The sequence below is a fragment of the Myotis yumanensis genome, unplaced genomic scaffold (genome assembly GCF_028538775.1).
Source record: "Myotis yumanensis isolate MYYU_CA2020_CCGP unplaced genomic scaffold, mMyoYum1.0.hap1 SCAF_15, whole genome shotgun sequence".
Lineage (NCBI taxonomy): Eukaryota > Metazoa > Chordata > Mammalia > Chiroptera > Vespertilionidae > Myotis > Myotis yumanensis.
Genome location: NW_027223766.1, coordinates 51,252,059 through 51,274,804, shown reverse-complemented (window position 1 = coordinate 51,274,804; position 22,746 = coordinate 51,252,059). Strand labels below are relative to the sequence as shown.

The following is a 22,746-nucleotide window of genomic DNA, read 5'->3' as shown; positions in this document are numbered from 1 at the left end:
AAAGTAAACATCATTACATAAAAGGGTACGGTCTTTTTTTTTTTTTTAGTTTTTTTCATTTCAAACGGGCCGGATCCGGCCCGCGGGCCGTAGTTTCCCCACAGCTGCTCTAGGGTCATTATTTTGAGGTCACCTGTATGTGTCCTTTATCAAGAAAGTATCTTATAAAAATATGCATGCCCTGGCGGGTGGCTCAGTTGGTTGGAGCATCATCCCCTAGGCCAGAAGGCTGCGGGTTTGATTCCTGGTCAGGGCACATACCTAAGTTGCTGGCTGGATCAATGTTTTTCTCTCTCTCAAAAAAAGAAGCATATAATTATTCTGTTTTCATGTAATGAAAATTATTCTGTTGTCACATAGCTATTAGATATAATTATAAAATTATTGACACAAATACACTCAATTATTTAAATTAATTATTGATTTGTAAGTAAATGCCATTTCGTGTTGCAACATTTATTGACACCGGTTCACGCATGTGCAGCTGTGAGCGGCTGGCGGCCGCCTGGGAGGCTCATCTCCTCCAGGGACCACCGTGGAAGCAGGATGCCACTAATTATATAATTTGGAGCAATTTATATTTAATTCCACGAATGCCTCTTCATTAACTGAAGGCATTTTGAGCGATTCCTGGCAAATGAAAAGAATAAAGATGTTTGCCGATTGAGAATGTGCAAATCACCCGGCGAAGCGGTGGAGGAGCCAGCTGTGGAGTCATCTCTCCATTTGCAAGGCTGGCCCTTGGGCAGGGAGGGGTCATTGCTGGATGCCTGGGGCCGGGGCTGTGCTCACTAACAGGGACTCCTCTCTGGACGGAGGAGGAAAATGCCATGGGGATAACAGAGAGAGCCACAGCTGCCTCAGTAACCCAGCATCCACGCCCCACGCCGGCAAGTCCACGGTTCCTTTTTTGTTCTTGTTTAGATTTGACTGATATATTCTGAGGCAACGGAGTTTTGAGACTAATTTTAAATTGCTTCATTTCCAAAATTCATTTGGGTTCCGCCCAGGAACAACCCACCTGCTAATCAATAAGTAACATTTAAATGCCGCCGCCAGAAAGGCAGTCAGCACAAAGCCGATACTGTCAGCAGCCCGGGACAACTCGCGTTTCCTGAAGGAAATCGATTCACGGCAAACTAGCGGTGACTGTAAATGTTTATCGTCCAGAAAGGAAAAGCTTATCAATGCGGCCGCTTCCAAGTTAAAGACTGGCATGGGCTCCACCTGGCCACCGTCCAGGGATGGGGGCGCGGCGGGTGCGTCCCAAGAGCCCTCCCATTGGCTTGGGTTTGGCGCTTTGCGGGGAGGGTGTGTGGGTAGTGGGCACATCCCAGAGGGCAGGCGGTCATGCGGGAAGAGCACTGGGCATGGAGAGCCGTTCCACTCCTGGGTCTTCGTGGACGTGCTGTGTGGGCTCAGCAAGCACAGCGGCTCTGAACACGCCTTCCCTCCCCTGCACAAGAATGCTAACCCTCCCTGGGCAATGCTAGTCCTGGTGCTGGGAGGATGGCATGAAGGGAGGCAGAGGGGATACCTCTGGGCATATATGTAATGGGCAAATGCGGGGTCTTAGAATGACTCCTTAGACCCCAAGAACAGCATGAAGGAACAAGACAGACAGGCTCCCGAGAAGCCGATGGCACCAGCCGGGAGCTCTGGTGCCACAGAGTGCGGCTGCTGGAAACAGGAGGGAACCAGTGGGCTCGCTCAGCAGCACTGCGCGGTGGGTGCGGGAACCAGGGTGACAAGGCCCCTTGGGCAGCTTCTCCTGTGCTCTGGCAGCTCGGGGGGAGGGCTGTGCCCACGGGTGAGTGTGACGGGTGTGGGGAGCGCAGGGCACGTGTGGGCAGAGCCGTGGGAGCACGGGCACCAGCAGCAGGGCTGTCCGACTGTCCAGCTGTCCGACTGTCCGAAGGGGAACTTCTCTAAACGGAACAGCAACAGGGGAGGTTATTCCACCATAAAAATAAGCCAGTGTTTCCCAGCCTTCTCTCTGGTGCTTCACTTTTACTTTTTTTTTTTTTTGCCTCGTCTGCAACACGTGTGCCATTTTAAGTTGACTAATTTAAAAGAAATGTATTTAAAAAGAAAACTTTATATTACTACCATAAGCGGAAAACACACACTATCATTTGTTATGAACTGAAGATAACCTTAACAGTACAAGCAGCACAGACGCACTCATTTCTTTAACTACCAGCTGTCAGGCTCAGTTCTAGTTCTTGGTACTAAAGGGTGACCACAAGGGACAAGGGCAAGCAACTGAGAAGAGCCAGTGAGAGGTCGTCATAGACTCTGTGTAGAAGAGACCGAGTGACTGAGGAGGGTGACTTTACAGGGGGTGATGGGGGACCCCCTCGGGGACGTCATCCGAGCAGAGATTTGAAAGATGTGGCAGAGCTAACCACCACCTTGGACCCGGCGCTTTGCGGGGAGGGTGTGTGGGTAACTTGGGGAACATAACAAACAAACAGCCACAAAAACAAAGTGATTGCATCTCAACTAGAGCCTGTTGCCTGCAGGAGGCGTGTGTGAGCAGAAGCCGGGGGAGGAGGGGTGTCAGGGGTGCGCTCACACCCCAGTGAGACTTTTTGCAAGGCAGCCAGGAGCAGGGCGGAGGCATTCGCAAGGTGGTCTAGGTTAGTTCTGTCGGCATGGATCCCACCCAGTCCGGCCCCTCCAGCCGACAGCATCCACTTGGGGAAACTGCCACGTGACAGGGAAACACTGACTTATGTTTACGGTTCCCTTGTCGTTCACCCTATTGACACATTGCTGAACTGAGACCAAGAATAGTTGAATCGCTGCCCCGGATTAGTTAGCAAAGGGCAGAAGTGGGAGACCAACTCTGAACTCTCTGTGCCCAGGCCCCTCTCTCCACACCAGGGGGTGGAAGCACTGGCTGGCAGGTAGCGGACCTGGGCAGGCTCCGAATCCTGTGATCCTCATTCCAGGCCCCCCGATAGCCGCTTCCCAGGAGTGGTTCAAAATGCGGAGCGGCGGAATCTGTGGAACCGGATGCAAAGCGCGGCCTCTGGCGCGAGCATGCGCAGTAGCCCGAGCCGGCCTCGCCGCGCTCGGCGCTGGGGGCGGGTCCTCCGAGGCTGACGTCCGCCACGCCGGCGTCAGCCACCCGGGAGGAGGAGGGCGAAGACTCCAGCCGCCATGTTGGATGCCGCAGATTCGCCATAACCTCGCCGGCTCTTTCCTTAAAAAAATAAAAATAAAAAGCGAAGCATCAGCGGGGCGCCCCGCTTTGTCGGTGGGCACGGGAGGGGGCCCGGAAGAGCCCCAGGCTTTTTTTTCCTCCGCGGTGGGGGCGTTGCCATGGAGACGCGAGCGGCAGGTGAGCGGGGCTGGGGGTGGGGGTGGGGGTGGGGGTGGAGGGGAGGTGGGGGTGGGGCGCGGCGCGAGGCCGCCGGCAGCTGGGGGCCCGGAAGAAGCGTGGCGGCTGCGGGGCGGCGGAGGGATCCGCGTCCCGGGGCGGGGAGCGCACGCAGCGGCGTCCTTCGACGGCACGCTCCGTCGCTGGCAGTATCCCGCCGCCCCAGGATTTTTTACTTAAAAAAAAAAAATGTAGCAAGGGTGCTGGCGGAAGCGGGGAGGCAGTGTTTGCGCGTGCGCGAGCCGTTTCCAGGACAACGGGCGGGGCTGGGGCACGCGCCAGCGACAGATCCAGCGGCCTCGGGGGCGGGAGGTTCGAATCCAGGCGTTGCCAGCTCTTCGGCCTTGTGGTTGCGCCTCCGTCTTGCCTGGCCTCAGTTTCCTCCTCTGTGAAATGGGCAGCACCTTTAGACCCGCGGACTCGGCCGGGATGCTTGGAAGGGACAGAGTTCAGTTGCGCTGCTGAAGGAAAGGGCCTTTGGGTCCTACCGGTCACTAGAGGAGGCAGTAAACGCGAGGGACTGGCCTTGCAACCGGTGACCTTGTGACACGCAGTGATACATTGGAATTTACCCTCCACCTGCTGCCCAGGTCTGCTGGGGGGAGGGGGGGGCTTGCTCCCCTTTGTTAAGCCCACATGCCACCTCCTCCAGGCAGCCCTCTCTGGTTTCTGGCTTCCCAGCAGAAGCAGATTCTCAGCCTTCTCGAGTCCAGCGTTTGTTCTCTAGGCGGAGGCCATGTGGGAAGTGCCCACGTGAGGGGCACGGCAGGAATAGAGCTTGGCGGCGGGCACTGACCAGAAGGGATGGGAAGGCATCCCTAGGCAGGGACGAGGTTGGGATGTGGTGACTGCTTCCTGGCTCTTGTTTAGAGTCAGGGTCCAGGTGTTGCCGGTGGAAATAGGGCTCCTCCAGGGGGTCAGAAGACCCAGGCATGGGAGGATGGGGTGTAGTGGTAAGATTTATCGGGGGAGAGCCCTAGCCAGTTTGGCTCAGTGGATAGAAAGTTGGCCTTCGGACTGAGGGTCCTGGGTTCAATTCCGGTCAAGGGCACATGCCCTGGATATGAGCTTGATCCCCAGGTGCAGGAGGCAGCCAATCAATGATCCTCTCTCATCATGGATGTTTCTCTCTCTCACCCTCTCTCTTCCTCTCTGAAATCAATAAAATATATATGTATAAAGATTTATTGGGGCAGAAATGGAAGACTGCCCCCAGGTGCCCAGAGGCTGTATCTCATCCGTGCCAGGGTCCAGCAGTTCTGTGCCATGACTTCCGCCCAGGCCAGAGCTTAGTCTGTGTCCGAACAGAGCATGGCTGGCTTAGTCCATGCTCCCCGCTGCGCTCTGGCCGCTGCTGTGCTCCTACAGCCCAGGCTTGCGCCCGGCCCACACGTGGAGCCCGTGCCTGGGCCCAGCAGCGGCTAGGCCTGCGAGGCTGCTATGGAGAGAAAAATGCGTGAACCAAGGGGCAAGTGAACACGTGTTAGGGCAGCGGTTCTCAACCTGTGGGTCGAGACCCCTTTAGGGGTTGAACGACCCTTTCACAGGGGTCACCTAAGACCATCGGAAAACACATATACAATTACATATTGTTTTTGTGATTAATCACTATGCTTTCATTATGTTCAATTTGTAAGAATGACAATACATACTGCATATCAGATATTTACATGATGATTCATAACAGTAGCAAAATTACAGTGATGAAGTAGCAACGAAAATAATTTTATGGTTGGGGGTCACCACAACATGAGGAACTGTATGAAAGGGTCGCGGCATTAGGAAGGTTGAGAACCACTGTGTTAGGGAGAGAGGGGCCTTTGTGAAACCTTACTACATTACCTTGGGCTGGGAAGGACCAGCTCTTTGGAACTGACCCATCTCTTTCCTAATCCTTTGTGGCTTGTGCTGGCCCTCCCCCTCAGCAGGCAGTTCTTTCCCCAGATTGGACACCTCCCCTTTGTGGCTGCCCTCTTGGCTCCTACTGCAGCTGTGCCTGGCAGCGGGATTTCCCCTTTATTGTTCTTTCTCTCCCTCGGTAATCCCAGCTGCCTCCTACACGCTCCAGCCTGGGCATGTGCCCTGACCAGGAATCGATCCCGTGACCTCTTGGTTCATGAGTCGTCACTCAACCACTGAGCCACACAGGCCGGGCTAGAGCTTAATAGTTAATTATAACAGTCCCTCCGCTTATCCACTGTTTCCATTATCCTGGTTTCACTTACCTACCCATGGTCAACCATGATCCAAAAATATTAAAGGGAAAATTCCGGAAATAAGCAACTGGTGGATTTTAAATTGTGCACCGTTCTGAGTAGCGTGATGAAATGTCCCGCTCGGTCCCGATCGGGATGTGAGTGAACCCTGGTCCACCCACGCCTCCCTGCTGTAGACACTCCCGCCTGCTACTCACTCAGCAGCACCTCGGTCACCAGATCGACTGTCGGGGTGTCCCAGTGGGTGTGTTCAGGTCACCCCGATTTTACTTCATAAGAACGGCCCCAAAGGGCAAGAGTCGTGACGCTGGCCATTCGGATGCACACAGAGAAGCTGCAAAGTGCTTCCGTTCGCAGTGGTCGGCACACTCATGAGTCAGCAGAGCCAAATAGCAACAGTACAATGATGGAAATTTCTTTTGAGAGCCAAATTTTTTAAACTGAAACTATCTAGGTAGGTACGTTGTTATTAACTTAATTAGGGTACTCCTAAGGCTTAGGAAGACCAACACTCAAGGGGCCAAAGAGCCGCATGTGGCTCGAGAGCCGCAGTTTGCCGACCACGGCTTTCAGGGAAAAGGTGGAAGTTCTCAGCCTTGAAGTAAGCACAGGGTATTAATATAGTCAGGAACGTGGTAACAACTATGCGCGGCGCCAGGTGGGCACCACACTTACCGGGGAGAACGCTTCGTAAGTTATATAAATGCCTAACCACATGCTGCGTGCCTGAAGCTAAAATGGAATAATACTGAATGTCAACTGTAATTGAAAAATAAAAAAATTAAAATTCTATAGAAAACATATTTATTGGTGATACAATGAAAGCTTTCTCTTTGATATTAAGAATAAAACAGGAATAATTTTTATTGTCACTTTTATTTCACCTTTAAAAAATTAACTTATTAAAAAATAAGTTTTTATTGATTTCAGAGAGAGGAAGGGAGAGGGATAGAAACATTAGTGATAAGAGAATCATTGATCAGCTGCCTCCTGCACGCCTCCTACTGGGGATTGAGCCCACACCTCAGGCACATGCCCTGACCAGGAATCGAAGGTGACCTCCTAGTTCCGTGGTCAGCAAACTGCGGCTCTCGAGCCACATGCGGCTTTTTGGACCCTTGAGTGTGGCTCTTCCTAAGCCTTAGGAGCACCCTAATTAAGTTAATAACAATGTACCTACCTATATAGTTTAAGTTTAAAAAATTTGGCTCTCAAAAGAAATTTCAGTCGTTGTACTGTTGATACTTGGCTCTGTTGACTAATGAGTTTTCCCACCACTGTCCTAGTTCATGGGTTGACGCCCAGCCATTGAGCCACACTGGCCAGGCTCTATTTCATCTTTTATTGAAGATGTCAGCCAATAAGAAAAAGCAGATACAGTCTTAGTACTCACAGAGAATATGATTGTGTATGGGAAAAAAAATCTGTAAGTAAAATAGTAGACCTCATAAAAAAAGATCTCAACTCAATTAGGAAAAAACAGTTGTATGTGGGGGTCGTGGGGAGGCCGAGGGGTTGAGGGGGCCGGCCCTGGCTGAGCCCCTGCTCACACCTGGGCCCCTTTAACCTTAACCTGCGCGGCTGAGGCCGAGGCTGCTGAGACGCGCTCAGAAGGAGCCGCCTGTGTGAGGTGGTGAAGGGGGGGCCACGGAGGTTGTGCAGGGTGTTCAGGGCTTATTGGGGTGAAAGGGCGCTCCAGTTGTGGGTGGGAGGCGGGAAGGAACACGTGTCCCGTTGATGGCAAGGCTCCTCTCTGGAGCCCTCCGCAAGGGGTCCCCCGAAAGGAGAGACACCGAGTCCTTGACGGCTGGGAGGGACGTCTACACAGACCCCCCCGGGGATGGGTTGTCACTGCGTCATCGAGCGTCATGGCCAGACGAAGGGCGAGGACGGGGCACTTACAGAACTCATTACTCTCATTAGTTATTGTCGCCTCCGGCTGTGCCTACTGTGTAGGCCACACCGCGTCTGTGTGTGCAGGGAAACAGTGCGTGCAGGGTTTGCGTGCAGGGTTTCGTACTGTCTGGGGTCTCAGGCCTCCGCGGGGGTCTAGGACCGTGTCCCCCGGGCACTGTGGTCTCTTCTCGCTCAGCCTGAGGCCTGCGGTGCAGACACCAGCTCCCCGGCTGCTGGGGCCCCCCCCTCCCGGTGCCGTGCAGGGTGGGTGCTCATTCACACGGGCCTCCCTGCATCTGTTCCTGTTGTATTTTATTTTAGGGTTTTCCCCAGACGTGTTTTGTTAATTTTTTACTTTTTTAAGTATGTGAATTTCTAGAGTGAGTGTATGTCTTATATTGTAGCGAAAGGAATGAACTCTCTCATTTTCTGGGGATAGGCATGTTGATAGGCACGGGTGTGAGCTTCCAGGGAGGCGCGGGTGCCCTGGGGAGGCCTGGGGCGTCCTGGGGAGGCCAGGCTTCAATTCCTGGTCTGGACACATGCTCTGATTGTGGGCTCAATCCCCAGTGTGGGGCGTGTAAGAGGCAGCTTGTCAGTGATTCTCTCAGCATTGGCTAATATGCTAAGTGTCCGACCGGTTGCTATGATGTGCACTGAACACCAAGCGAAGACACTCAATGCAGGAGCTGCCGAGCTGCAGTGATATGGCAGCGGCGGTTCTCGGGTGACGTACCTCGAAACCAGAGAGGAGGGAGCCCGATTCCTCCCCGGGCCGCGGTTCCACCTTTGGCCGTGGGTCATGTTGTTGCTGGGGCACTGTTGGCCCGAATCTGGTTTACTGCACACTTGGGTTTGCGTTCCACACCCTGTATGACAGCAACTTCTCGCACTCTGGGACCCCTCAGGGGATGTCGGAGAGCCGGTTTCAGCCCGATCCCCGCAGGCCAGGCCGAGGGACCCCACCTGCTGGAGGGACCCCGCTCACTCCGCAGACACCCTTCGAGCCACGGCGCCACTCCAGGTGCGGCCGGCCGGTTGGGGAGGGACCGCGGAAGGTTGGCTCCAGGGTGTCTCCAACCCGTCTTGCCCAGTCCCGCCAGCCACCTTCTGATTAATTTCCTTTTTTTTAAAAAAATATATTTTATTGATTTTTTACAGAGACGAAAGGAGCGGGATAGAGAGTTAGAAACATCAATGAGAGAGAAACATCGATCAGCCGCCTCCTGCACATCTCCTACTGGGGATGTGCCCACAACCAAGGTACATGCCCTTGACCGAAATCGAACCTGGGACCCTTGAGTCCGCAGGCTGACGCTCTATCCACTGAGCCAAACCAGTTTCGGCCTGATTAATTTCCTTTTAATGTGCACAAATCCGTGCAGCAGGGCACCAGTGTAAAAAACCCACAAAAACCCTGCAATCACTTTAAATTATTCTCACGAACAAAATTATTTATGTTCCTGGAGGCGGGTCTATGCCATACTCGTTTCTAAACATGCCGAGCTGGCTCAGTGTGTGATTTACGTTCCAATTCACTAAATGTTGAATTGTGAGATTAATACACATAAGTTAAGGTTACTTTTTCCCTAATCAGAACAGAATAGCCGAGGTGTCTGGGAAGTACACCGAATGCTCAGGTCGTGTCTGAGTCCCCAGGAAGCGGGAGCGGACTGGTGGCCGCGAGGGGGCGGAGGCGGCTGGAGCGTCCCCTTTCCCCGAGGCTCTTCCCGCTCGAATGGAAAGGTGTCTTCTGGGGAAGGACCTTCAACAGGTTTGAATATTAAAGGCAGTTCTTTCTCCTAGAATTAATGTTCAAGTTCAGACACTGCATCACCGAGGCGGGTCCCAGCCTTTCACTGAAAGTTTGCAGACGGATCTGCATGTCTCTGACCTCGGCCTGCAGTTCCGCCCCGGCTGTTATTCCGTCTCCTTCCAGGGCGACCCCGGGAGCCCGGAGCGCACGGCAGGCTTCCGAGCCCGGGACAGCGATGAGTGGAAATGTGTCCGTCGGCGGCCTCTGCCTTAGCAGTGTGGGCAGGGACTCTGGTCGGCCAGGGCTAAGTTTCCCAGCCCTTCACCTTCAGCAGTGAGGAAAAGGTGGGCCAGCCGCACAAGGGGACCGAAAGAAACCCAGACAGCGAAACTGGAGATGCGGGGCCGGTGGCGTGGTGGCCGTGGGCACTGCTGTCCCCTCACATCCACTGTACAATGGGAGAGGACTTAGCACCTAAAAATTATTTATTTTTATTCATTTTTAAAAGTATACTTTTTATTGTTGATAGTATTACAGATGTCGCCCATTTCCCCCTCTCTACCTCCTTCCTCCCAGCCCCTGCCCCCCTCCCCCAGGACTTCACTACCCTATTAGCACATTTAAATATATATTTAGTGATTTCCGAGAGGAAGGGAGAGTGAGAGAGACAGAAACATCAACGATGAGAGAGAATCACTGATAGGCTCCCTCCTGCACACCCCCCACTGGGAATCCAGCCTGCAACCTGGGCATGTGCCCCAGCCGGGAATCGAACCGTGACCTCCTGGTTCATAGGTTAATGCTCAACCACTGAGCCATGCCGGTCAGGCAGCACATTTTGTGTTTAACATGGACGTGATCCCAGAGACGTGGTCACTCTAGAGGCAGCTGTGATGACAGAAGGCTGCATGGGGGGTTAAGGGGGCTCCCGATATCCTCAGAGCTAACCACACATCTGCTGGGGTCCTGCTGGCATTTAGAGAATGGGGGCTGCTCCTACTTCCATGAAGTGTTTGGGGTGTTTTCCCTTCGGCGGTGACAGTGTTAAATGTGCGCCTGCCCAGGGCTCTCGCTGGGAGCGGGCTGAAAAATAACTTTAAGAGAATGATGCCAAGTTTCAGCACGGAAGAAATGTGGATGCCTAAAATTAAAGTGCCACAGCGGGCCCAGCCTTAATTATAGCCGATCCCCAGCATTTCTCATGTTATTTTGTTAATCCGGTTCCAGCAAAGGAACACTCACAGGATTTCTCTCTTGCTTTTAATAAAAATGTTAACTCGGTGAGCTGTGGAAGTTGGCGCGCTCGTCGGCATTTTATGAGAGGCGTGATGATCATACCACAAATTAGGGCCTGCATTTATTGGGAATGCTGCTCCTGAGCCTCAGAGCTGGGGAGGGCCCATGGAGATTATTTGTGGGTGGGGTGGGGGGGGAGGACAGGTTCACAGGGGCCTCTCCAGGCTGTAGGGAGGTGGGTGCTGGGTGGGGCTGTCCCACGTCCTTGTGTTGGTCTAGGTGACTCTGTCCGTCTGTCTACACAGTAGCCTCTGGATGAGGCCTGAAGACCAATTCCACGTTAAAGCATTCAAAGGCCTCTTCTGTTAGGGCCCCTCATCTTTCAGAGGGAAAACGGAGGCCTGAGGATGTTCAGAGGCTCACACAGTATCCCCTACACTGGAGGCGAGCCAGTCGGGGGTTGGGGGCCCCGGGCCCTGACTCCGGTAGGCGCCTGTCCAGCTGCTTCTGGGAGGTCACTGAGCTGGACACATGGCACTCAGGGTGTCCCGCAGCCCCCACAGCCCCCCACAGCCCTGTGCAGGTGCGGACACGGAAGCTCCATGGGCCAAATACCTGTGTCAGGGTCATGGGGCTGCTGGGGCTCAGGTGGGCTCTGGTCTGGGCCTCCGGGCCTTCTCTGACCTACCGTGTCGTTTTAAATAACCTTCACCTGGGCATCAGAATCTGTTCCCCCAAAATCTTCTACTTTGCACTTCCCCCTGTACATTTTTAACAATTGATATGACTGCCCTGGCTGGTGTGGCTCAGTGGATAGAGCGTCGGTTTAGAGACTGGAGGGTCCTGGGTCTGATTCTGGTCAAGGGCACGTTACCTCCGTTGCAGGCTCCTCCCCGCCCAGGCCCTGTTCAGGGCACCTGCAGGAGGCAACCAATTGATGTGTTTCTCTCACATCGATGTGTCTGTCTTTCCCTCTCTCTTCCCCTCTCTCTACAAGATCAATGGAAAGACATCCTTGGATGAAGAGTAACAAAAATAAAAATTAAAAAATTGATGAGCTGCATGTAGAGAAGTGTATGCAGAATAGATGGACAGCTCCGTGCTTCTCCGGTGAGCGCAGGGTGTAGTGCCCCGGCCGGCCACCAGAGGGCGCCGCTAGCACGTGTATGGTGCCTGCCCATGAATGTATGCGGGCCCTGTGTTTGGTGTTGGTGTTTTCGCTCTGGGAGAGTGGATAGCATCCCCACCCGGCAGGCCCGTTCTCCAGCTCCCTGCTGCCCCTCGATGGATTGCTGTAGTAAATCCTAACAGGCGGAGAGCAAAGCCCCCTTTCGCAGTAGCGACCCTTCTTAGTTGTAATTTACTGTTCGAACTGTCTCTGTAACCATAATGCCAAGTTCAGATTGGGGACCAAGGCTTGCGTTCCTCACAGGGACCAGCTCGCCTGTGACAGGAAATAGCGCATTTCCCCTGGCACGGTGCTGGCCGCCGGGTGGGCAGGTGGGCGGGCAGAGATGCGGTCAGCGTGGAAGGGCAACTCGGCCAAGTGTGGACTTCTTATCTGGCTGGGCTCCGGGGCAACTCATGAACTTCTCTGTGCTCAGCGTTCTCCCTGAAATGGGGCAGATGGGGGGTGGTGCTGGGGGGGGGGGTGATCATGGCCGATCGCCTGCTGGGCACTTCCCAGGACAGCAGGAGTCAGGTGCCGTCACAGCAGTGACGCTCTGGGCCCACAGAGGAGGCAGTCCGAGGCCATCCTGCAGCCGGGGCGGCCGGGGCGGTTGGGTGCCACTCTGAGTCGTGGAAACTTAAGCTTTTCCTTCTCACAGCCGACATGTGGGGATCCCGGAGCGTCCGGCTCCGGGAGCTCCTGGCCTTCCCTGCCCGGCCTCCCCGAACCACGGGCCCTCTGGTACTGGGCACGGTGCTCCGCTGGCCCGTGCACCACATTCGGGGTCTGATCTGCTCTTCCTGGCAGGGGTGGGTGAGCGAGGAGCTTGCCCTGCCCCTGGGCTCTCCCCGGACCAGGAGCTGCCACCCCCTCCAGAGGCACCTGGGTTGCCTGCCTAACCTTGAATTTGCCCTCGCCTCTCGACACACAAGGCTGAGGGCAAGGCCCGCCTCTGTGCTGCCCCCCAGGCCAGCTGTGCCCCCTGCCGGCAGGAGTTCCTGCTCCTCGCTGCCCTTGCCCTGCCTGCTCCTGGACCATTTCAGCTCCCTTCCCCCAGAAGCCTTCCCGGTGCCCCAGCCACAGGGAGGTCTGCACCCACCACGTGCGCTCCTGCGGCAGGCATGTGGTTGGCATGTTCTCGTGTAGACCGTGCACATCCACGCATGCACCCACAGCTGCTTTCCTGCCTGGAGTTCAGTGACCATGTAGCTTTGGCGCCACACAGGCCCGGAGCTGGTCTGTTGGGTCCCCGTTCCCTCCTCTGTCACGTGGGACAATACCTTCACGGCTGCCTTGCTAGCAGGGCCGTGGGACACCCACGGGGGCTCGTTTCACGTATAGATTCGTACGTTTGTCATGAGTTTTCAGCAAATGGTAGTTGTGTGTCCTATTCCGACAAAATCAGTGTATCATGGCCACTTACTGACAGGGGGCACTAGTGTCTTAAGGAAGGGGTGCCTGTAGGGCCAGCCAGGGCCCTGCTGTCAGGGTCCCTGTGAGGAGGAGTGTGGAAGTGCCCAGCACTCAGAAAAGGTTCTCCTCCTCCCTTCCCTGGAAGTCGGGGTGCAGGGTACTTCTGGGGGACAGCCAGAAGTGGGGCTCCCGCCAGACGGCATGGTTGAGGGTGCCGAGTGGGGCATGGGGCCTCATGAGGGGAGAGCAGGGGTGGGCGTTGGGCTCCCCCAAGTCCACGGCCAGCCTCCCCGGCTCCGGGCCATGCAGTGGGTGCTGGGCCTGGAACCTGCAGCGCGGCTGAATTTCCTCGATCCCGTGACTCACCTTCAGCATCTCTGCCACCGGGAGGCACCTCGCCCTGGTGTGATGATGAGCCTTCGTTTATTGGGTGGTGTTTCTCTTAGCTAGTGGTGTGTGTATCGGGGCCTCTTGAGGTAGAGATCTTGGGTTTGAGGAAATACCATAAAACCATCTCACAGGATTGTTGTGAGGGTTACACAGGCCGGCGGGAGCCTTGCTGGGTGCCAGCGCCGGAGGGTTTAACTGGCGTAAGCTTCCTGCTCGTTACTCTTCCTCTGTGAATCCGTTACTTGGTTACAGCAAGTTCCCAGTCCGTGTGACGATGACGTGACACAGGGTGTATCCGTAGCTGGTTAAAAGTTTGTAGAGTAGCGCGGCCGGCGTGGCTCAGTGACTGAGCGTTGACCTATGAACCAGGAGGTCAGGGTTCGATTCTGGTCAAGGGCACATGCCTGGGTTGCAGGCTCAATCCCCAGTGTGGGGTGTGTGCAGGAGGCAGCCGATCAGTGCCGATCAGTGCCGATCAGTGATTCACTGTCATCATTGATGTTTCTATCTCTCTGTCCCTCTCCCTTCCTCTGAAAGCAATAAAAAGATATTTAACAAGAAGTTCTGTAAAATAAACGAAATGGAAGGAAAATGGTTGGTCCTATCCCAGCCTCTCTCCCTGAAGATAAAGGAATAAGGTATTTTAAATTGTACTGAGCTGCTCAACGTGTGGCTGTGTTCTGGACGTGAAGCAGAATAGCTCTACGTTGCTCAATATCCCCACTCCCCCTGGGAAGCTGCCAGCTGTGGGGAGCGGCCACAGCGTTGGGACTGATGAGAGGGCACGGTCCTCTCGTGGCAAAGTCACGTGCAGGTCCCAACGTGGAGGGCAAAGCCCTCCCAGCACAATGACAGCCAAAGGCTATGGTTGTGAGCTTGACCTTATGGTTCGAACCTGTGGGCCACTTGGCTGAGTGATATAGGCTGCGGGAGGTGCAGCAAGTGCTGCCAAAACAAAGCTTGATCAGGTGCATATAATTGAGTGGATCTGAAACCCGCGAGAACATTGTAAACATCTTGACCACGCCCTTGCTTTGCCTCCTGGGATCTGGCTATAAAATAAAGACTCGGCTTGCAGGCTGTGGCGCTGTCTCTCCATCCAAGAGCAGTGTCCCATCCGGCCCCAGCTTTATTCTCTTGTCTGTCTTCTTTAATCCTTCACCTTCCCCCCCCCCCCGCCCCCCGTTCACCCTGGCCATGCTGAGCGCAGCACAGCCAGCTCTCTCGGATTTAATAACCTCGGGGCAGGTGAAGAACAAGGAGCAGAAACGCAGCTCTGGGAGGATCAGCCACCCTCCCCTCCCGGGGAGACGATGGAACGGACGGAGCTGAGGCGCCCAGCCCAGCTCGCCTTCGAGCTAATCAATCCCACGGAGCAGAGAGGATGATTTATACGGATCAGGGATGAAGGGAGAGACTTTTAAAAAAGCTATTGCTTCTAAGTAACGTAACGTAACGTAATAGTCTAATGATGTGGCACTTCATCATCTGTGGCAGCTGATAGATGCTTAGCTCGGCCATGACCATCGTTGCTCTTACACCGCAGCGTCCTTGTTGCGGGAAGACGGCGGTGGGCGGGTGGGGCTCGGCTACAGGTGATGTTCCCAGGTGGCGGGTGGGGAAGGTGCTCACAGCGGTGTGGGGTGCACAGCCCATGTCCCGGATCCCATCCCCTCCATCCTGAGAGCTGGGGAGGGGGCCTCACGAGCAGCTCCAGGACGGGTGCTTCCCGGGCCCAGAGGAAGGGGTGGGACCCGCCGGCTCCCAGTGACCCTGCCCAGAGGCCCCGGGGCCCAGCCCACCTCCTGGGATCTGGGAGCCCATCCCAGCTCATGACCTTCTCCAGGGAGGAGCGGGGTCGGAGGCCCCACGTGTTCCTGGGCCCCCAGACCGAGTGGTGTCAGAGGTCACAGGACCCAGCTGATTGCAAGTCAGAGTTTGGGAGCCAGGCCTTGTTGATGCGGCTGTTTTAAGGCTTCCCTTTTACTAGCACAGAGGAGCTGACTAACACTGGTGGACAATTCACGGGCCCGAGTGGTCAAACCCGCACTTCCGGGGCTTCCCTTTCGCTCAGGAGGACTGCGTGCTACTTGGGCCCAAGAGGCATCCACATGGTGCATCCTCCTCACCGGTAGCTGGCAGCATGGTCACGTTTCAGGGGACGAGGCCCGTTTTTCTCACATTCGTCTGCTCTAACACGGGAAATCGCTCCTTGGTTGGCATTTTGGCAGGTTATCATCCTTTATCCCTGGGAAGGCAGCCTTCCCCCACTTGCTTCACGTGCGCGGGCTTTTACCGTCTGCACGCGGCTCTGCGGATGCCTCTGAGCCGTTCCCTCCGCACCAGGCCCAGCGCAGTCCCAGGCTGTGTGTGCGCGGGAGGGAGCGCCGTGCACGCTGCCCGGCCGTGCAGTTGTCTGTGTCTTCAACAAAGGTCGCATCGCTAGCCAAGCAGAGCGGCTCCTTCCAGGGCTGGCGGGGGCCACGTGGACTTGGGGTTCCTTAGGAATGTTTCTCTCTCATCGAGGTTTCTCTCTCTCCCTCCCTTCCTCTCTCTAAAGCCAATAAATAATACTTAAAACATTCTAGCTTTTCATGGTGATTGGATCCTAAGTTTAATGTTCTTACCTGTGCCTGTAATTACTCTATCAGACTCGGAAGTCAGGGACTTGTCCCCAGCCCGTCTTCCTGTCTAGCACAGTGGGTGAACACCATGGACTCTCGGTAGATATTTGTGGACGGTGATGACACTTGAAATAGGAAGTGAGTGGCTTAGCAAAGCGACAGATCCCACCCTCCTCGTTCCTGGTTTCCGTGCCAGCCAGCGGAACGGTGTCTTGGCGCTTGAGAAATGCTACTTTGATCGGTTCCTCCTCGCGCCTCATTTAAAGAGAGTGCAGCTGGAATACCTCATCGCCGCCAGGCAGCGCATTCATTTGAAGTTGGGTATAATTCTTCACGTTCCATGCTCGTTTTTACGCTGCCGTGTCGTTGCTGAAAGCTAGGCTGCGGAGCAGCTCTGGGTAGCAGGGAGTCCATATGGACTTGATCCAGAAGGACCCAAGTTCTGAAAACGGAGGGAAGAACTCTCCGGCAGCGAGAGGTTGGATGGGAGCTGCCCTGGCCCTGCAGGTGTCCACGAGAGAGACGCCCGGTGGGAGGCGGGCGACTGCTCCAAGGGCAGCCTTCAGGATTTCTCTTAGGTGGACGGAGGGATCATTGTTTCTGTGAAGGTGAAATAATATGTATTTTTTCTTACAGAAAACCCTGCCATCTTCATGTGTAAATGCTGTAACCTTTTCTCACCGAGTCAGTCGGAGCTCCTCTCCCACGTGTCTGAGAAGCACGCAGAAGAAGGGGTTAATGTTGATGAGATCATCATTCCCCTGAGGCCTCTGAGTACACCCGAACCTGCCCACCCAAGCAAAGCTGGAGATGGTAAGGGGGCCAGGTGCTGGGTGGGGGCCGCACCCACGGATGTGTGTCTGTGACGATAGTGCTGAGTTGCTCTCAAATCCTTTGATTCTAGGTTTCCGTCTGGTGTCTGGTTTTTGTCTGATGGGCATAGAAATGTGGAAAATCTAAATATCTAACCCAGAAGGCACAATAACTGTCTAATTGTGGATCTGCTCAAATAAGACTGTGTTTGAATTCCCTGTCCCTTTAGGTGCCTGTTCAGTAGATGAATGAACGATTGAATGAATGAATCAATGAATGAGTGAATGAACAAATAAGTGAATGAATGAATGAATGAACAAGTGAATGAATGAGTGAGTGAGCGAATGAATGAATTAGTGAATGGATGGAGGTGGCATCATCCAGCAGATTAAAAAGCACGCGCTGCTGTCAGATAAGCTCTGGCACCCACGAACGGCAGTCCCTGAAGCTTCCCTCAGCGTCACTTTGCTCACCTGGAAGGTGAGGCAGATTGGCCTGGCGCAGGCGGCTGGGAGGGTTACGTCAGAGAACATGGCTGCAGCTCCTGGATGCCGCCTGGCACCGAGAGGACAGTAAAGGGAAGCTGTTCTTAGGACATACATGATGCATAACATGCACGATACATATTAAAAACAGCATTTCTGAATGGATCACACACACTTGGAACAAGGATTCAAATCGCCAAAAGCTTTGATCCGCACAGACTCCTTCGTGGGCAGGGTCAGTGTGCGCGGTGAGGTACACCGTGTGCCCGCCCAGACGTCCCCGCGGCCTGGCCTCCGATGCAGCCGGTGGGTGGGCAGAGAAAGCGTGCAGGCCGGGGAACCAGGTCCCCACAGACAGAGCCGCGCACCCGGTAGAGCGGTAAGTCGCCGAGACAATGGGAGGAGCTGTTCTGGCCGCTGTCAGCGCGTCAGGTGAGCACTGAGACCCAGCACTGAGCAGTCATGGCGCACGAGGAGGACAAGCAGCATTTCTGTCGTGGTCGAGTTCCTGAGCCCAGCCTGGCCTGTGAGACCGCCCTCTCCCCGCCGAGAACGCAGCTGGGCCGTCACACATGCTCAGTCTCACCTGGTGGTCACGTGATGCTCTCTGCTTTGGGGGAGGGGGAGGGTGACAGAGGTCTAAGTTGGGCACCAACCCTCTACCAAATAATCCAGTTAGAAATAAAGGCCAAGACCTGGACAGACATCTTCCCAAAGATGATGTCCAGATGGCGACAGGTACATAAAAGGTGCCCATGACCAATCATGAGGGCAGTGAGAGCCGGTGCTAGCTACTGTGAGATAGCGCCTGGCACCTGCTAGAACGGCTGTCAGCAGCAAGGTGAGCGATCACGAGCTGGCGAGGGCGTGGGGAGGGTCCCTGGTGGAGGGAATGTGCGTGGGGCAGCCACTGTGGAGAAAGCAGTATGGCGGTTCCTCAGAATGAAAAACAGGACTGCCATGGGGTCCGGCAGTCCCTCTGCTGGGCATGTATCCCCAGGAAATGGAATCAGCCTCTCAGAGAAAACAGCTCCCCTCCCCCCCCCATGTCCACGGCAGTGGGAGGCACAATAGACGAGCTATGGAAACCACGAACGTTATTCAGCCATAAAAACATAAGGGAATTCTTACTTTGGCAACATGGGTGAATCTGGAGGACATTATGCCAAGCAGAATAAGCCAGACACAGAGACAGACCCTGTGTGGTCTCACTTGCACATGGAATGTAAACTCGCAGAGTTCATGGAGCCAGAGAGCAGAACATTGGTGGCCAAGCGGGGGATGGGTGGTGTTGATCCAAGTGTACAAATTTTCTGCCCAGCTGGTGTGCTCAGTGGTTGAGCATCGACCCATGAACCAAGAGGTCACGGTTTGATTCCCATTCAGGGCACAAGCCTGGGTTGTGGGCTCGATCCCAGCAGTGGGTGTGCAGGAGGCAGCCGATCAATGATTCTTTCTCATCATTGATGCTTCTATTTCTCTCTCCCTCTCCCTTCCTCTCTGAAATAACATATATATAGATATATATATATATCTATATATAGATACATATATAGATATATATAGATATACTGGAGGCCTGGTGCACAACATTTGTGCACTGGGGGAGGAGGGTCCCTCAGCCAGGCCTGTGCCCTCTTGCAGCCTGGGATCCCTTGTGGGATGTCCACCTGCTGACTTAGGCCCGCTCCAACCACCGCCGCTGTGCTCACCAGCTGTAAACCCGGCTTCTGGCTGAGCGACGCTCCCCCTGCATTGAGCATCTTCCCCCTGGTGGTCAGTGTGCGTCATAGCAACTGGTCGTTTCTCTGTTTGGTCGATTTGCATATTAGGGATTTATTATATAGGATATAAAGGAACTTTAGGTGTGTATATACCTGCCTCGGGTTGAACAGCTGTAAACGCAGGAAAATGCATAGTCTCTTTTGTAGAATTCGTAGGGCAGGTAGCCGTCTTCCAGATTCCCATGGAAAGAACTTTGCGAAATCCTGTTACCAAGCGGCTCATTCTCCTTGTATCTGGCTTTGCTTATTAAGATTTTTTCCTGCTGAAATGCAATGTGAGTCAGAGATAAAGTAATTTGAATTTTTCATTCCGTTTATAAATCATAAATGAACAAGTGATAATAGGGCAGTTGCATTTCCCATGGGATGATGTGTGTGGGTGTCCATAAGGCACACGTGTCCTGGCTCCCCGCTTCTCTCCTTACTGTTGGTCAGGGATAGCCCCGTCCCCCGGCCTTGGTCCCGAACCCTCCCTTCTCCTGGGGGCCCACCTCCCCCACCTTTCCCACCATGAACCCCCAGGCCCAGGGCCTCCCTCTCGCCATCCTGCAGGCCCTGGCCCATCGCTCTGCCTGGGGGCCTGGCAGGGTCTTTGCCCAGTTCCCCTGCCTGTTCCTAAGGCTCAGGCAGCTCGAGGTCGCCTCTGGGAACTCGTCCTTTGGCCTGGGGCGGGGGTAGGAGGTCTTCTCTGGGCTCCCGCAGCCCCACCAACACCCCGGTTCTGTCCTCCGGATGCATCCTGTCCCTGTCCTGCTCTCCTGCTCGTCAGGGACGCCAGGGGAAGGCGGTTTCCGCTCTTTGGTCCCAGGTGGAATCAAATCCTTACCATTGAGCTACTTCCATAAATTGTTTTCCTTATTAACTAATTTGCTTCTGACTTAATTCTCCTGGAATACATTTTCTGTGTATGCGGAGACTGGGTGCCTGTGTCATTTAATTGGAAAAGGTGTTTCTCGTGAGTTAATAGCTCAGACGCTTTAATATGAGGACATTCCTTCCAAAGCCTTTTCGTCGGAACGCCCAGCCCCCCTCCTCTCCTCTGTGCGGCCCGTGGAATTCGAGGCTGGCGGAGGCTTAGTTCCTCTCCAGCGCTTTCCATTCAGGTTTAACCTTCACAAAGCATTTTAGCTTGAGAGATACTTAATTAGACCTTTAACTGAGCAGTAATTGATTTATCATTTTGGTCTCCCTTTACGACACAAAGGTCCCGCAGTCCTCTGCCTTATTTTACAGCCTTTTCATCTTCTCAGGCTGCAGGAGGCCCTCCGTCCTCTCCCGCTTCCTAATCAAATCTGGCTGTGGCCCCAGAAAGAATGGCCTAACGGGCCAAGCTCCTGTGCATAGGTATGTGTGGGTATAAGAGAATGTGTGAGTGTGTATATGGGTGTGTGTGAGTGTGAATATGGGTGTGTGTGTGTGATTGTGTATATGGGTGAGTGTGTGTGATTGTGAATATGGGTGTGTGTGTATATGGGTGAGTGTGTGATTGTGTATATGGGTGTGTGTGTATGTGATTGTGTATATGGGTGAGTGTGTGTGTGATTATGTATATGGGTGTGTGTGTGTGTGTGATTGTGTATAGGAGTGTGTGTGTGTATATGGGTGAATGTGTGTGTGTACACATTTGTTTGTCCCGAGGGAGGCTGGGCAGCTGGGCTTGCTAGAGGAGGAATTTCTGTGGGTCTCCAGAGAGCCCTGTTTGGCTCCTATCCATCTATCCCTCTAACCATCTGAGCTTCAGTTCAGGGTTGGCTGGAAATCACTGCCAGGGAGGTGGACTGTCAGGCCCGCCCCTGCTCGTGTTCCAGGTTCTTCTAGATCAGGGGTCCTCAAACTACGGCCCGCGGGCCACATGCAAATACAAATATTGTATTTGTTCCCGTTTTGTTTTTTTACTTCAAAATAAGATATGTGCAGTGTGCATAGGAATTTGCTCATAGTTTTTTTTTAAACTATAGTCCAGCCCTCCAATGGTCAGAGGGACAGTGAACTGGCCCCCTGTTTAAAAAGTTTGAGGACCCCTGTTCTAGATCCTCCAGTTGGTTTGAGCAGAGATCGAGCCGCAGGGGCACTGTCAGGCCGGCCGGCCGTGGCCTGAGGCGTCACAGAGCCCTTGGTGTGTGATCTGCTTTAAAATGAGGAAATCAGGGAACAGGGCCCTGATGGACAGAACATCGAGGCCCCACCCATGTGATTCAACAGTGGCCTGGCCGGGAAGGGCCAGCTTCTTCAGAGAGAGCCCGTCGGAATGCTAACGGCCGTGTCCGCCACGTGACAGCTGTCATTGGTGGGCCGCCCCCTGAGTGCCGGGCCAGCATTTTGGTGGATTTCTCATATTAACTGACTCTATAACATGGAATTGGTTGTGTCTGCTGTGGTAGAAACCGAGGCTCGGGGGTTTCGGAACCCAGGTCGGCCCCCCCGCAGCCATGTTCTCAGCACCCCACATGCTGGCCACACGGGCCTGTCCAGGGCCCACTGCGGGGAGCGAGGAAACCCAGATCCAGGCTGCGGGTGCGGCGGCTGCTTCGGCCCTCGCCCAGCCTTGGGGACATGCGTTTCTGTTCCCGGACTGAAAATTACATGGGCTGCGCCATCTCTTCAGGCTTCTACGAGGCTAAGATGAGCTAATGGCGGGAAAGGGCCTTGCGGCTTGAGTGATGTACATTGTTGATGATGTGGGGCTCTGGCTTTCATCGTGCTCACCTTGTCTTTGATGAAATAAAGCCCTTGGGCGGGTCCTCTCCGCCCCTGGCTGGCGTTGGGCCCGGGTCTGCGAGGACTGCCCTCTGGCTGGGGGCGTGGCCTCCACCCTGTGGACGTGGGACGGGTGGAGATGCACTTTGCTCACCCCTTTCTTCCTGTTAGAAACTCGAGCCATAGAAACGAACTATTGTCCAAACGTTACAAAAACGAGTAAAGAGGGTCATTCATTCAGGTGATAGGGGCCACAGGTGCCTCCTGCAGGTGGGGTGCCAGCCGGGCGGTGCCCACTCCCTGCGGCCAAGTCACGTCAGCTGGGACCGCGCCTCTCCACGCCACCGCAGCACGGTGCTCAGCCCTCTTTATAAATGTTTTCTTTTTTTTATAGATTTTTTAATAAAAATGTATTTTATTGATTTTTTACAGAGAGGAAGGTAGAGAGATAGTTAGAAACATCGATGAGAGAGAAACATCGATCAGCCGCCTCCTGCACATCTCCCACTGGGGATGTGCCCGCAACCCAGGTACATGCCCTCGACCGGAACCGAACCTGGGACCTTTGAGTCCGCAGGCCGACGCTCTATCCACTGAGCCAAACCGGCTTTGGCTAAATGTTTTCATTGATGTTAGAGAGGAAGGAAGAGGAAGAGAGAGAAATATCCATGAGAGAGAAACAAGGATGGGTTGCCTCCTGCACGCCCCCTAGTGGGGATTGAGTTCAAAAACCTGGCCTGGTCCCTGACCTGGAATCCCACCCTGGGAGTCTTGGTGCCTGGGACATTGTGCATCCCACTGAGCCACACCAGCCGGGGCTCGCTCACCCTCTCCATCCCCACCTCCACGCTGGAGACGAATGCCTTAACAGCGAATG

General features: G+C 54.4%; 1 protein-coding gene across 2 annotated transcripts in view; it reads left to right on the top strand.

The window, feature by feature from the left end:
- The first annotated feature begins 3,201 nt into the window (after positions 1-3,201).
- Positions 3,202-22,746, top strand: part of ZFAT (zinc finger and AT-hook domain containing) — a 57,082-nt gene continuing 37,537 nt past the window's right edge. The window contains exons 1-2 of one of the 2 annotated variants that reach the window (XM_070392384.1): positions 3,202-3,349; positions 16,727-16,903. In XM_070392384.1, coding sequence (XP_070248485.1) covers positions 3,331-3,349; positions 16,727-16,903 — 196 coding nt within the window. In that variant the 5' untranslated portion in view covers positions 3,202-3,330. Of the gene's footprint in view, positions 3,350-16,726; positions 16,904-22,746 lie in introns of those variants that run through there. The other variant, XM_070392383.1, reaches the window with a different exon arrangement.